Source organism: Macrobrachium rosenbergii, chromosome 39 (genome assembly GCF_040412425.1).
Source record: "Macrobrachium rosenbergii isolate ZJJX-2024 chromosome 39, ASM4041242v1, whole genome shotgun sequence".
Taxonomy (NCBI): Eukaryota; Metazoa; Arthropoda; class Malacostraca; order Decapoda; family Palaemonidae; genus Macrobrachium; species Macrobrachium rosenbergii.
Window position 1 is genome coordinate 7,386,290 of NC_089779.1, and position 14,721 is coordinate 7,401,010.

The following is a 14,721-nucleotide window of genomic DNA, read 5'->3' on the forward strand; positions in this document are numbered from 1 at the left end:
CTGCGTGATCCTCAGGTTACCAGTTGTTAATTGGTATTTAGTTTTCCAACAACATATGTCCAAGGATGCATTCAACTTCACAGCTGAAAAGGGATCGATGAGTTATGCAAGAACTTCAGTAAACAGAAAGAACCCTGTCCAAGAGTTTGTGTGCAGAATGATAACAATCCATCTTATACAATCCAGAAATGAAATTGTGATGTATATACAACATGGAAACAGGTAATAAACATTAAAAATTTTTATGCAAAAAAGAATAAGAAATAATTTTAGATCAGAACAAGGGAGAGTAAACCTGCCTTGAGGCTTTAATGATGATAATTAAATTCTTCAGAATTGACAGCTTTGCTGTAGTTATGATCATTTTAAACTTTCTTTATAGGCACAGTTTTATCGATGGAGTATATTCAGGAAAAAAAACCTTGAAATTTAACCATTTTGATGCTTATTTCTCCTAACTTGCACAATACAGTAGTATATTAGATTAATAACCTAAAAAAATCTGCTTGTGCAAACTTTAATACTAGTAGTGTTCATCTACCATTTGATACAACTTGAAAACAACAAAATCTTCTCAATTACTTTAAACAAAGGATGTTGTATTGTCGGTAATGTGCATCCTCTGATACGGGAAGTGTGTAAATGAATACCTATACTTTTTTTACTGCTACTAGTATGAATCCTTAAGCATCGCTGCTGATGGTGTGCATGCAACTTGTAGTAGCAGCAGCAGCAGCAGTGGTAAAAAAGATTATAAACCAAAAATAGTGTCTTACATATTTCCATAAAACAGAGAATGTCACATGCCAATGTATGTAGGCTACTACAGTCTTCGCGTAGGAAACTCTGGAAGATTTTCTCCTTAAAGAATATATTAGCCTTAAAATGCATTTGTGGTAAAGAAAACTTAATGGCAGATCAATACAGCTAAAAGATTACATGCAAACAGATCTTGTTAATTATAACTGTCAAAAATACACCAGTATATTGCACGGGATGGTGAAATGGGCATTAATTTATTCTCATATGCCCTTTTCCTAATTATAATAGCATACTAATCAAAGCAGAGTGCATAGAAAGCATAAAGTCATCTCCAATATTTTTGGAATTGGAATATGGAATTTAGGCCAAAAGGCCAAGCACTAGGACCTATGAGGTCATTCAGCGCTGAATGGGAAATTGAGAGTAAAAGGTTTGAAAGGTGTAACGAGGAAAGCCTCGCAGTTGCACCATGAAATAATTATTAGAAGAGGGTGGAAAGTAAGATGGAAGAAAAAGAATATGAATGGAGATACAGTAAAAGAAATGAAAGGGGGTGCAGCTAGGGGCCGAAGGTAAGCTGCAAACTTCACTAAGTAATGCCTACAGTGCACTGTGTAAGGTGCACTGATGGCGCTACCCTCCCCTACGGGGCCTCCAATATTTTTGTTCCTCTATATTAATTTTAAGTACAGTATACATGTTATTAAATAATTTTATAACTGCCTCAAAAAAAAAAAGGTTCATGGGATTAAATGCCTTCATTCAACCTTAGTCTGAAGTTCAAATTTCTTCAAACATTCCATTATCCTTTTTGTATCCTAGATTAAGTAACTTACTGTTATCATAATTCAGGGTTTAACAGCTGAATGAAAAAAAAGCTAAAAGTAGTTTTCATTTACCTATTAAGCTTATATAGCACTGGGAGCCAAGATAAAAAAAAGTGTTAACCGCAGAAAATGGGGGTGAAATAAATCTATGATATAAAGGCAATTAAACACTTGCCTGGCAATTAAACATTCCAGTTAATATAAACAAAGCTAAATGAGACAAAGGAGGAAGACGTGTTCAAGTGTATTATTAACAAGTGTCGAAACTACCCAAAACTCTGGAGTAGGATGACTAAACCTAGCACTAGTGATGCGCCAACTGCCAAAGAAAAAAAAAATAGTATTGCAGATATCCCAGGCAATCAATACAAAAATATTATGAAAGTAAAGTTTCCCCTTATAAAATTCCTTCAGACTAAGAATTTATCCAACCCACATACTGATTAACCCATCATTTGTTTGGGAAGAGCGTAGAATCCATATTGTTTCCGAAGGTTAAGGCTTCCTGTCCTTGCCTTCAACTTGGTCATCTAACATAACCGTAAGAAAACCCTGTATTTTCTATTTTACCTCGATTTCTATTTCAGCCTCTACTTGAGTATGTGCATTTATCTCGGCTATTCCTTACCTTTGCTTATTTAATTTCTAAATCTGAATCTACAAATTTACTGGTGCTATAAATATTTCCTGTATGGGATGAAACCAACATATACTAACTTCTGAAGCTTCTAAGGAAATAATCCATTCAGCTCGCTAGAATAATTTTAGTCAAGTTGGGGCTTTATAAAAAGACTTTAGTTACAAAACTGACAAGTATAAGTAAAAGTAAAACGTGGCCATGCGCATTTGTTATTAAAGAGTATATGATGATGATGATGATGATGGAGAACTGTACATCATATAATATTAAAAACAAAGAAAAACTATACAGTACAATAACGAATAATTCTATAAAGTAAATACAATAAAGGATAATTCTGTAAAGAAAACGCAAGTCCTACCCTAGCGTTGGGATCAGCATCGGCACTGAGAAGTATGGCAACCAGCTCGGTGGAGTTGTTCTGCACAGCGACGTGGAGGGCCGTGGCATAGACAGGGTGCGGGTAGACGTAATTCAAGCACTTGGCGGGCAGATGTTTGATCGCTTCCTTGAGCTTCTCTTCGTCACCTGCAAATTATCAAAAAGTTAACGAAAACAAAGTAAAACTCTTCATTTGACTTTGGGGAAAGCACTGTGTATCAATCTGTTCATGTTATATCGCCATCACACCAGAAGGGAAATAGAGTAAAAAGAAACAATCAATAAAATAATAGTTATTGTAACTTTAATGCTTATTTCAATTTGTGTGGATTAAAAACGTTCGAGGTTAATTCTGAATAATCCATCTGACAAAAGATAAGCCACACGCACATACCACGACGTCCGAGTTAAGTCAATTTTTAGAGTTTTATAGTACTAAACACTATATGCAAAATCAGTGTATTTGTCAGGACATGTAATTATCAGCGTTAATCTTAAATCCAGCTCGGTACCAGTTATATAGATCTAATAATTAGCCTACTTACGGGTTCCAGGAGTGTTACAGAGGGAGATACAAGTAGATATCCGAATGAATATTTGCATGTCGTCTCTTCATATATGCTAAACTTTTTTTTTTTTTCTCGAGGTATATCACGTTTTCAGTATGACTACAAACTAAGAACTAAAGTTCGTCTACCGTGTAGCGCCATCAAAACCACTTCTATGCCTCCTGCTGAGATCATATATATAACAGCATGCAAATGGGAAAACTAAGGCGATTTTCTCTTTACAAACCCTTATACATTTATCACAGAAACTGGCAGCATATCAAAATATGCAAAGTTCACACAGACAAAAGTTCTTTCAGATTAAACCGACTGTAACTTCAATATACCGTTAGTGTCACCGAGGTGTTTTGCAGTTCACCCAAGTGACATTTTCACAAACTAAAATTATCTTATCACCTAAAAGGTTATAAAACCTAAAAGGATATACTTTCACGATTAAAAACCTCAAAGCACAATAAATACAGGATACCGCTTCGAAGAGGAAAACGAAGCGCAACTGACCCGTTTGAACAGCGGTGAGCATCTCCTGTATATAATGGTCCTCGCCATCGCCCCCCGGAGTGTTACCTCCATCCTGCATAGCGTTGCCTGTGAGAAAACGGAGAGAAGTTCTGAGAAAGAAAATGGAACAGGTTCTTGGACGAGTAACACCTTTATCCACAGAAGCAGACACATTGGTTATAATGTTTCATTGCATGTGCAGTAAATTTATTAGTTCTAGGTAAGGTGCGATAAATTATTAACACATTTTAATTTTAAGATTCAGATACAGCATGAAAATCGAAGGGAAATTTTATCTCTGTTGCTCAGGAGCTAACAATCGCTCAATGGCTTAAGCTCCATATAGCATGCACTTTCTTTGAAAATTTATTGATAATTAAAGACTTTCAAAATTGCAGTGACATCCCTTAAGCAGGATATGAAAAACTTCTCAAATTTGTAAATTTAAAACTGTCAATAGAGAACGAGTTTAATACTAAGTTAGAATGAGTACAACCGTCATTTTACGCAATTAACTAAAAGATTTGATGTGCCATGTTTAACACATCCTCGGTAAACAATGAAAAGTTATATTAATTAGAATCCCAAATAAACCCATCACCACATACCATAAACGTTAAAAGAATCTAACCCAAGGATCTCTGAGGCTGATATTTTAGTCAACATTCAAGACAAATATTTAGTCAGACAAGATACAATAATCACGTTGACAGGAAATCCCTTAATAACAAAAGCTAATTCTATTTACAATAAATCTTCAAGATGACACCCCAACGATTCACCCAGCCCCCTAAAAAATAAAATGAAGTAAAATACATCCCAAAAACAAGCCTCATTCCGTGTTTCATGGTTGTCAATAAAGGCTTAATGATGGCTTTTTCCCCCTGGTTCCATCTCGTATAATTGGCAATTCAATCCCCCCAATTACATTCCTGATGGGCCAATAGAAATTCTTCTCAAAGCCCGTACTCGCTTGGTGCCACCACCCCTTTTAATTTTTCTTTATTAACTTCTGGTGTAAGTTTGCACTGCACTTTAACAAGAGAGCCATTTGCATCGTAGAGGCGGATGGACAAGCGAGGGAAAGGAGGCGAAAGGGTGACTCTTACGGACACAGAATAAAAAGGATTAGAGGATTTTCCATGACTGAAATTGCAACTTTGTGATATAGGAAGTGTGGTGTGTATGTGTGTGCGTGGCGAGTGAGTGTGTAGGAAGTGAATGTATGTGTGTGTGTGTGTGTGTGTGTGTGTGTGTGTGTGTAGCAAGTGAATGTATGTCTGTGTGTGTGTAATGAGTGAGTGTGTGTGTGTGTGTAGGAAGTGCATGTGTGTGTGTGTGTGTGTAGGAAGTGAATGTGTGTGTGTGTGTGTGTGTAGTAATTGAATGTGTGTGTGTGTGTGTAGTAAGTGAATGTATGTGTGTAGTAAGTGAATGTGTGTGTGTGTGTGTAGTAAGTGAATGTGTGTGTGTGTGTGTGTGTGTGTGTGTGTGTGTGTGTGTGTGTGTGTGTGTGTAGTAAGTGAATGTGTGTGTCTGTGTGTGTGTGTGTGTAGTAAGTGAATGTATGTGTGTGTGTGTGTGTGTGTGTGCACGAAGTGAATATGTGCAAGAGTGCAGGAAGTGAATGTATGTAAGTGTGTAGGAAGTGAGTGTGCGTGCGTGTGTGTAAGATGTAATTGGTGTGTGTGTGTTTAGAGAGAGAGAGAGAGAGAGAGAGAGAGAGAGAGAGAGAGAGAGAGAGAGAGAAATCAGTCTTGACAAAGGATAAATCATACAAGAAAGCGAATATTGAAGTATACACAGCCAAGCAAATACATAGCTTCCACCAATGACTATGAACATAAAGTCCTTGAAAACAGTTTTTCCACGTAGCTGAAACCGGTCTGTTTAATCAGGCAAGCTGAATCTCGCACAAAGGCTAAAGCATGTTATGGCCTAATTGTATGTTCCAATTCAAAGAGGGTCTACACTTCCATTCTCAAGTCATTGTCCATGGAAGGTTGCTTATATTGGGAAGATAAAAGCTTATGCATTATGATTCACCGTAACCAAGTATCATTACTTCGTATCCACCCAGTTTAATACAGGAAATTCCATGACCGTGTTGACGCGGCACAGACATGGAGCCTGTTGCCGTACTGTCGTATTTGACTTCCTCTTACGGTGGTAAACAAATAACTCAGGAAAGCAAGTAACGATCATGCATAAGTAACGCTTGGCTTTTAAGACACTGTTTACACAGGGTTTTCTCTCTCTCTCTCTCTCTCTCTCTCTCTCTCTCTCTCTCTCTCTCTCTCTCTCTATGGGTGCGCAAGTTTGATTATAAACGTATTATGCATATTTATCATTAACAGCTTGCCTCTACAAGGAAAAGACAGTTTTGTTTTGTTTTTTCATTTCCAATCAGGCATTAATAAGTTATGAAAATTAGATACCCACATTATATTCTCAAGTCACCAAAAAATCGAGCGATCAAATTACTCATTTTTATACGCCTTTCTGTTTCCTGGGAAATTTTACCCCACTATTTAATCCCTTCCGTTCCTATAAAAATTCCCGTAGGTTCCCTTACAAGAAAAAATAAACCTACTTATGAGTAGTTGATAGCGTTCATTAAGGAATTACCTACATGAAATGTAGCAGAAAGAGTGGCACTTGTAATTAAAGTGGGTCCCTTGCGTCACTTAACCATAATGACTTTTAGAGGCCCTGGCTATTACTTGCTTCAGACACGCAGAATAATACATTACTACCCAGCCACCCGTCCCATCCTCCTAATCCTCCCCCCCCCCCCCGCCCCGCGCACACCGCCCCCGTTCCTCTCTCTCTCTCATATCCCAAACAATAATTAACTGTGATACAATATACTATTCGGAAACCAGATCTGATAATTATCAGGCATTTTCATATTATTACAGCTATATTAGCAGAGTCATTTTCTTCTCAGAAAAACGAAAGTTATCGTTTGTTCTCTTACTTTTTTGGAAAAAAGTCTTTCAAACCAAATGTTTAAAGGTTCCACATTTCACTCCAAAATCAAAGAAAATAGTGGATAACTTTTCAAACATAAGTAGAAACTGCACACACCAGAATGAAGAGTAAAATAGTGGATAACTAAAGGGGGAAATAACCACTCATGCAGACAAGACTCAAAGTTAGTATAAAAACACACACAACGGTTGTTAACAACCAAGCTAGCGAGAAAACTCATCACCCCTTTCAAAAAAAAAAAAAAAAAAAAAAAAAAAAAAAAAACTTACAAAAAAAAAAAAAAAAAACACTAATGCGCACTAATGAACTATTACTCACCGACTCTTAATGCGCGTAGGAATCAAAATGACCAGATAATGAACGGCTACATTTAGGAGAAACCTACGGAGTGTAACGCGCAATTACAACACCATAAAACTGTCACCACGAACATTTCCCTAAAGGTCTTGCGCCTATTTATGCATTAATGATACAAGGTGAGGCAAGGCATTATCAAGTGAGGATTTTGTATAAAAGTTCGAAAATGATTATGCTTATTTACCCGGCTATACTTTTATGATGATTATGTCTGAAAACTGATGTTAAAAAACCATTTTGAGGTCAGCATTAGTGTTAAACGTCAGGATTTCAAGCCCATGTTTCCATTACTGGTTCAGAGAGAGAGAGAGAGAGAGAGAGAGAGAGAGAGAGAGAGAGAGAGAGCATGGAAACTGCCCTATTACTTTAGCCATCAGAGATTACGTCGAAATATTTGGAAGACTAAATAGAGCAAATAATTCACATTGAAATTCTATTCAACGAAATGTCGGAAGGACCAGTCCTCTGCTCCAACATCAATACGATGAGGGGGATTCTGACTGATTAAGCACGATCTCTCTCTCTCTCTCTCTCTCTCTCTCTCTCTCTCTCTCTCTCTCTCTCTCTCTCTCCTTCCTCTGAATTCAAAGTGAGTGATTCCACTGTTTGGATATCTCATTAATACACGCAGTAGTAGTAGTAGTAGTAGTAAAAACCTACTTATATAAAGGCAACTTCCCTCCTATTAATGTTTAGCATTTCAGCTTGAAAATGTTTTACCATTTACAACCCCTTGGCCATCAACAAGAATTTATATACCTATGAGTACGATTTTTTCCACTTCAGTAAGAACAGCTAAAAAATACAACTTTCTGGTCTACTACTTGAAGTTTCCGCGAACGACAACCGATAATTATTCATCCTGACAAACTGAGAAGAGCATGAAATTTGATTCAGTAAATTGAAACGTCCTGCAGTGAAGTTTTAGTCTTTTTCCCAGTGTTTGTGCACTAGACGAGGCCTCTGGTCATGCAAGCCAGCCCGGGATTTTGCATCGATCTGCTTCGTTAATTGTCTAGTTGAAAGTACAGAGATTCAACGCCACAACTCTTGTGTGAATAACACCACAAGGTTAGTTTTATTCAGACCAGGGGGTTAGTTTTGATTATATTTTAAGCTAAAGTTTCCTAACTTTTTTTTTTAAACAAAAGACGCTTACTGACGCAAGACATAAAGAAAACATCTACCACCAGTCAATTCTATTCTTCCCTTTGTGTCACTCCATTTTATATCACATCCCTCAAATCTGGCACGCACTAGTGATTAGAAATTAAAAGTCACCCAAATGGCCCCTGTTTTCTACCAACCACTCCCTTGACTAAGTGCTACGACAGCGTTACATATTTCATACATCCAATAAAAGTGGGCGTTTGCACGTCATAAACTTATGCATTAGTCGTGATAGCGTTTCGTTTGCACTCTGTCCATTTGCTGGAAGTGTTACGAGAAAGCACAGCCGTTTCTATCGACCGAAAACTTGGGATAGCGTAGTTTCTCTTGCAGAGCGCTCAGAGGAACTACAGTTACGCCTTGTATTGTAGTGCCACTTGGGGGAAAAAAAACTGTACGGTACATTATGTCGGTAAACAAGATTCCATGATACAAGACAATTCATGTTGGTTCATGTTAAATTCATAATTTCTTGCGTGAGCACTCCGATGACTGCTGGCGAGGCCAGACAACCACCCTCTGCATCTGTTTCAAAACAACCACTTGTTTTTTATGTAAAATGACTCTAAAGCAATGTTTCATCAGTACAGCATTGGAAATAGATGAATTGTACCCCAAGTCTCTAACTTCCAATAGTAAATCCCCACTCCCATTAATACGCCCGCTGCCGTCAGTCCCTCACTGAATAATACCGGATTTACTACCCTGCACAAACATTCATCATCATCATCATGGTTTATTTCCGGAAGCCCATTACCGGGCCAGTCAATCCTTAATTTGCAGTTTATCGTGTTCTTGAATGACTTGTTCTTTATGTCTTTAAGGGTCTATTAACGTTAATTAACAATCGAGCAGAAACAGTGATCAATTGCGCATAATATTTATTACTGCAACTTCATGTACGCATTAAAAGACTGAGGTATCAATTTAAAAAAAAAAGGCCTCTAATATTAAAACAATTACTGAAAATCACTGACGGGAAAAAAATCAGTTTTTATAGTTGACTAGTACAAAAATTACTAGCTGAAGTCTGATGCATCGTATACAGAGATGAAGAAGGGATAAGAAACAGCAAAAGAACCAAAATTAAAAGCCGGTTAAAACTGTCGTGGAAGGAAACAAATCATTTAGCTTCATCAGCACAACTTTGCAATCACTTGTCCGCGAACGGTTCAAAAGACATTTTCTTCAAGTCACAAAAATACAAACAAAAGACTAATCACCGAAGGCAAAATTAAGCCCCACACAGACAAATAAATTACATGAAACAGAAAACAGAGAAAAAACGTTCAAGACAACAAAACTAACACGAAGCAAACACAGTCGAGAAGACGAAACAAACAAATGAGAGACTGGTTCAACATCGTCGCCAGCAGCAGCGCGGGAATTTCAATTATGACAATTCCAAGCTCCTCTAGGTTGATTATGCAACATCATTTGCATCTCAAGGCTAATTAATGCAATAAATGAAGCCATTAGCAGCTTCCTTAGATCTAAGGGCGGTAGAATTTCTAAGAAAGGATTATTATTAGAGCCAAACTGAGGCGCTTCCCTCGAATGATAAAAGTTTCAGCAAGAACAAGTTATTAAGATGATGTTTATGGTCACTAGCTGCTTGCTATTTGCTTTGAATCTAATAAAAAATGAAACGATATTCGATGTTCGCAATATTAGGCTATAATCCGAAACATCACAGTGATGAATATAAAATGATATACTTTATTCTGGATGTATAACCCCTGTAAAGTTTCCATTGTGTTTTATTAATCTTGCATGAGTCACCATCCACGCCTGATATATTCACAGGACTGGGTTAATGCTTTTCACCAAGATAATAATAATAATAATAATAATAATAATAATAATAATAATAATAATAATAATAATAATAATAATAATAATAATAATAATAATTCCTAGACCCAACGAATATTTATACAAAGTCACCAAGTTGGCTACTCATTTCATTACGAAAATTCCTTGCTTATAAACCCTTTCCAAACACCCAGGATCTCTGGCCATGTGCCGTTATCTTCAATTCGGTATAAAAAGTCTAAATAACCGCCAGCTTAACAAGTTCCCTTGCTAACAAATCCTCAAATGTAAGCATATACAATATCACAAAATCATGTACATTAATATTAAAAATCATCATGCAATTCCAAATTCTTAAATACAAACAAGTACAGTATCTCAAATACTGTACTGTATCGCAAGCTATACAGTACAGACACAAAAGCGCATAATCGCATATTCATTTCTCAAATACCGTCATTACAATACGAGCTTTGCTATTGCAAACCACGCAGACTTCTGCCAGCAGTCAAGTCATTACAGGGAAATCGAACGTTTCGGCCTTCAGAAGAGACCATCGACCCAGACCTACAGAGGAGAGAACGACTGTATCGTCACGGATTACAGTATGATGCGCGTATTAAAAGCCTCAAAAGCTCTCGGCCGAACAATAGGCTCCATATTAAGGGACCGGCTCCGTGTTTGCTCTTACTTTCCTCCTCTCTACCACCGCTATTGTTAGCAAGAGCTATTACTTCTCCTTTTGTTGCCATCGGAAATAAAGTGGTGTGCATTGTCCGCCTTGATTTAAACGGGGGGGAATGAATTTGAGCAACGAAGAAAGGATGTTCCGGTGGAGTTTCTATTCACTTTTAGAACAGTCCGAACCCCTCGGCTATAAACCAGTTGCACAAAGGTTTCCTGTACCAGAATCTGATTGAAACACTCGAAATATCTGATAAACAAGAATAAGGCTTAACTAGCTTACGTGCTGTAAAACCAGGTTTCAGGTACATTATCGTACGATGTAACTCGGTTAAAATATTTTAATTCCCTGTTGTCGGCTGTTAACGCAGTCTGCCCACATATGATAAAAGACCAAATAGTTTTCGCTACTTCCAACCAAGGGAATAAGTCAGTCAGTCTCTCTCTCTCTCTCTCTCTCTCTCTCTCTCTCTCTCTCTCTCTCTCTCTCTCTCTCTCGTAAATACCCATAAATACTATTTGAACTAAAATAAATGCTATTTTAATGATTCTCTCTTTAATCTCTCTCTCTCTCTCTCTCTCTCTCTCTCTCTCTCTCTCTCTCACCCTTTATTTTCTCGAAGTAAAAACTCAGCATATAATTCTGCAAATTCATGAACCAAATTATATCCTAAATTCAAACATGGCCTCAAGATAATTCACAAAATGCATAAATTTACTTCAGGCAAAAAGACTTCGCTGAAACACCAATCCTAAAAAAAATATATACATATCTCTTCAAACTGAAAGCCACGAGTCACTTGAAGGCAGGCTGCGAGCGACTTGTAGCTTTTAAACATCTGAATATGTATGAAGCTCAAGGGAGACTAAGCGCAAGGCACGAAGCTTTAAAATACCTTAAGGGCGAAAGATAAACGAATGCTTAACTAGACTGGTTGCTCTGTTTGGGTGCAACAAAGTTTTTCTATACCCTCCCCATTTATCAGTGGCGTACGTCTGCTGGTCAATTGGTCTTCATAATACTAGTAGTCGAGTGACTGGAAAGGCCACCAGCCTATCTGCATTAAATGCCATTGCCAAGTGAATGAGCATGCATGAAATTTGGCTAGAAAATGACCAGAACAACTTCGTGAGGATAATAATTGCAGTATGTGAGGCAGGTAAGGACAGACAGCTTATTATTTATCAATTTGAACTTGTGCTGGACCAGCTAACGTTGAGGGACTCAGAGTAATAACATGATACCATGGGAATAGCACAGACTGTTATTATTGACAGAGAAAAAAAAATAGTGAATTTCGATACCCTGTTTGCACATAAATTCGATATTTATTTTACAAGGACATTAAAAATACATTTTGCTGGCAGCCCTCAGGGAGACCAAACAAACAAACAAGTAAACAGCAACAAAGTAATCCTCTGGATTTATAGAAAAATTAAATACTAAAATCGCCGGATGTTCCTATCGGATGAAAAGCAGCGCTTTGTCAACACCGAATAACAAAACATATCAGCTCTATTGTCTGTTCAGTTGATATGACAGATTAATTTTGGAGCAAAATTTGTTTGAAGTGTATTCGGGTGAAAGTTTATTCACACATATATTTTTTACTGGTTGCTTATGTTACAGCACAGTCAACCGCCATCTAAACATATTAGAAATTATCTTAAACATACCAAACTCCTAAATTATTTTGATCCAAAGAGAATGACAAATATGGTGCGATTTATTAAGTACGAAATATTTTAACAATAAGACCACATTTTTGTCATTAGTACAATTATGTAGTTTATACTCAAGACGTCAATATTCCGCGAAAGAAAATTTGTATTAACTACGACCTTGATCATTAAAAACTTGAACCATTAATCAAAACATTATTTTGCATGTTGAGAATATCATCGTCGAGCTATCTGGACCAAACACTTCTGTTCACAGATAAATACCTCTTCATGGCTATGCTACCATGAGATCATTTACATTTTTACATTATATAACGTACAACACATGCCCTTTATCTACTGAAAGCGAACATAGGCATAGCTCACACAAAACCAATCTTATAACCAATCCCCGTGAGGACATCATACGTCAACATTGCAACGTAAGCCGACGTAACCCCTGAGGCGGTTACATCCTCAATCTGTCTTCCACTGTGGTCAGTCCTGTGGGTCAATACCGATTTTCTCTCCCCACACCCACACCCACACAAACCCCATAACCTCCCGCCTCCCACATGCTCCTTTTCCCACGCCGGAATGGCACTTGGGTGCATAAACTATAGACGACTCGAGAGGCCGAACACCTTAATGATGCGACGGCCGTTCGATAAAAAGAATTCGATACTGACTTCATCATGATGTACGCTCGGGAGAGGATTACGAGACTGGTCATTTAAATACGCAAAGAACTGTGCCGGAACTGGCTGTAAAAATGCTAAAAGCAAGACGATGATGATGACTGATGCTTCTGATAAAGTTACAAAGAATATTTGCATCAGTAGTAGGCCAGAAGGATCCTAAGTGGGACAAGCAGTTCAATTAAACGGGGAATTATGAAAGCAAGGCGTCTAATAACAGAAATTAATTTCACTAAGGACTCATAACGACTTAAGATTTCTGAGCAAGCTTAGAGTGCAATAATGTTAGATAGAAAATCTAAATTTTTTAAAGAAAATAGAACATAAGATCCCTCATGAAAAATAAAACAAATATTTATCTATAATGATATCAACATGTATAGCCTGTTGAGGTTCGGAATGAGTCTATTGCATCCTTTTCGCGGTTTTTTTTTAGGCCTTGAGAAATTCCTTGAGAAATTCCGGTTTTATTCAAGCCACGATTTTTTTTTTAGCTTTATTTAGCCCTATTAGGCAAGTCCACCGGCCTCCGAATAAAAATACACCAAACGTACAATAATACCACGATATGCGTCTTTAAATTGGTGGGCGTATACGCCCAAGTATACATCGCATAAAAATACAAATTCCAGTAATTGGATTCTGACATTTGGGAAACCTCAACCTCTTCTGGCACTCATTACACTTTCAAAGCCCCTGACAAGAAGTTTAAGTTTCCCCTGAAAACTCGGCGGTTTGTAATTAAACTTTTGACTTTCCATCGGTTCTCCTATTTATAATCCAAGAGCCTTGGTGAGTCATCTGAAAGCAAGACATTTAACGGAAAAAATATATACACTAAAGTACGTTAAATGTGTCTGGTAAAAGTCAGATGTGTTTTTCATCTCTGCATGAATGAACAAAAAAGAGAATGTCTGTTAATGAAAATAGCCGTGAATTGAAATTCATTATTACCGCAACCAAGAAAGACGCGGAAAAAATGTAATGACAAAGATGTAATAAAGTACACTAATATGAAGCCTGTATTTAAATTATGTAATCTGCCTTTCAATATAGCCTTGATTTAAAGCTTCACAGTTCTATCTGCCTTTCAATATAGGCTTGATTTAAAACTTCAAAGTTCCGCCTTTCAATATAGCTTAGATTTAAAACCTCAAAGTTCTATCTGCCTTTCAGTACAGCCTAGATTTAAAACTTCAAAGTTCTATCTGCCTTTCAGTATAGCCTTGATTTAAAACTTCAGTTTCTATCAACAAATTTACTATGTTTTAATATCCACACACTAGGTCAAACTTTCCTCGTCCAGCCTAGCTCTGCTGGAAAATGTCTAATTTCCGTGAAACTTTTGACCAAAAGACGAGGGGGGAAAAGAATCGTATCTTCCGTGACTTTGTCGTGTCAGGATAACCCCTACAATGTCGGCACCAATCAGACAAATGGATTTGCGAACAATAGCCAGCAATGCTGATGAACCATTGCGTGCAACTATCACAGTACCTGTCGAGGGAAAATTACAGGTGCTTGCCATCAGGCGATTGTCCTTCCTCCCGCCAAAATTACAGGCAAACGTACGTGCTTCGACGGTGCACATCACAGGTGCTTGCCATTCGGCGATCGTCGCTTTTTTCCCATACGCCAGGACACCCGATGAACTTTCAGCT

The 14,721-nt window shown here is 37.5% G+C and overlaps 1 protein-coding gene across 4 annotated transcripts in view; it reads right to left on the reverse strand.

Annotated features, from left to right (window-relative positions):
• Positions 1-14,721, reverse strand: part of LOC136825692 (transient receptor potential channel pyrexia-like) — a 41,232-nt gene that overhangs the window by 4,559 nt on the left and 21,952 nt on the right. For all 4 annotated transcript variants that reach the window (XM_067082432.1, XM_067082435.1, XM_067082434.1 and 1 more), the window contains 2 exons: positions 3,681-3,767; positions 2,591-2,757 (listed from right to left, as the gene is read on the reverse strand). In XM_067082432.1, the coding sequence (XP_066938533.1) occupies positions 2,591-2,757; positions 3,681-3,767 (254 nt within the window). The remainder of the gene's footprint in view (positions 1-2,590; positions 2,758-3,680; positions 3,768-14,721) is intronic.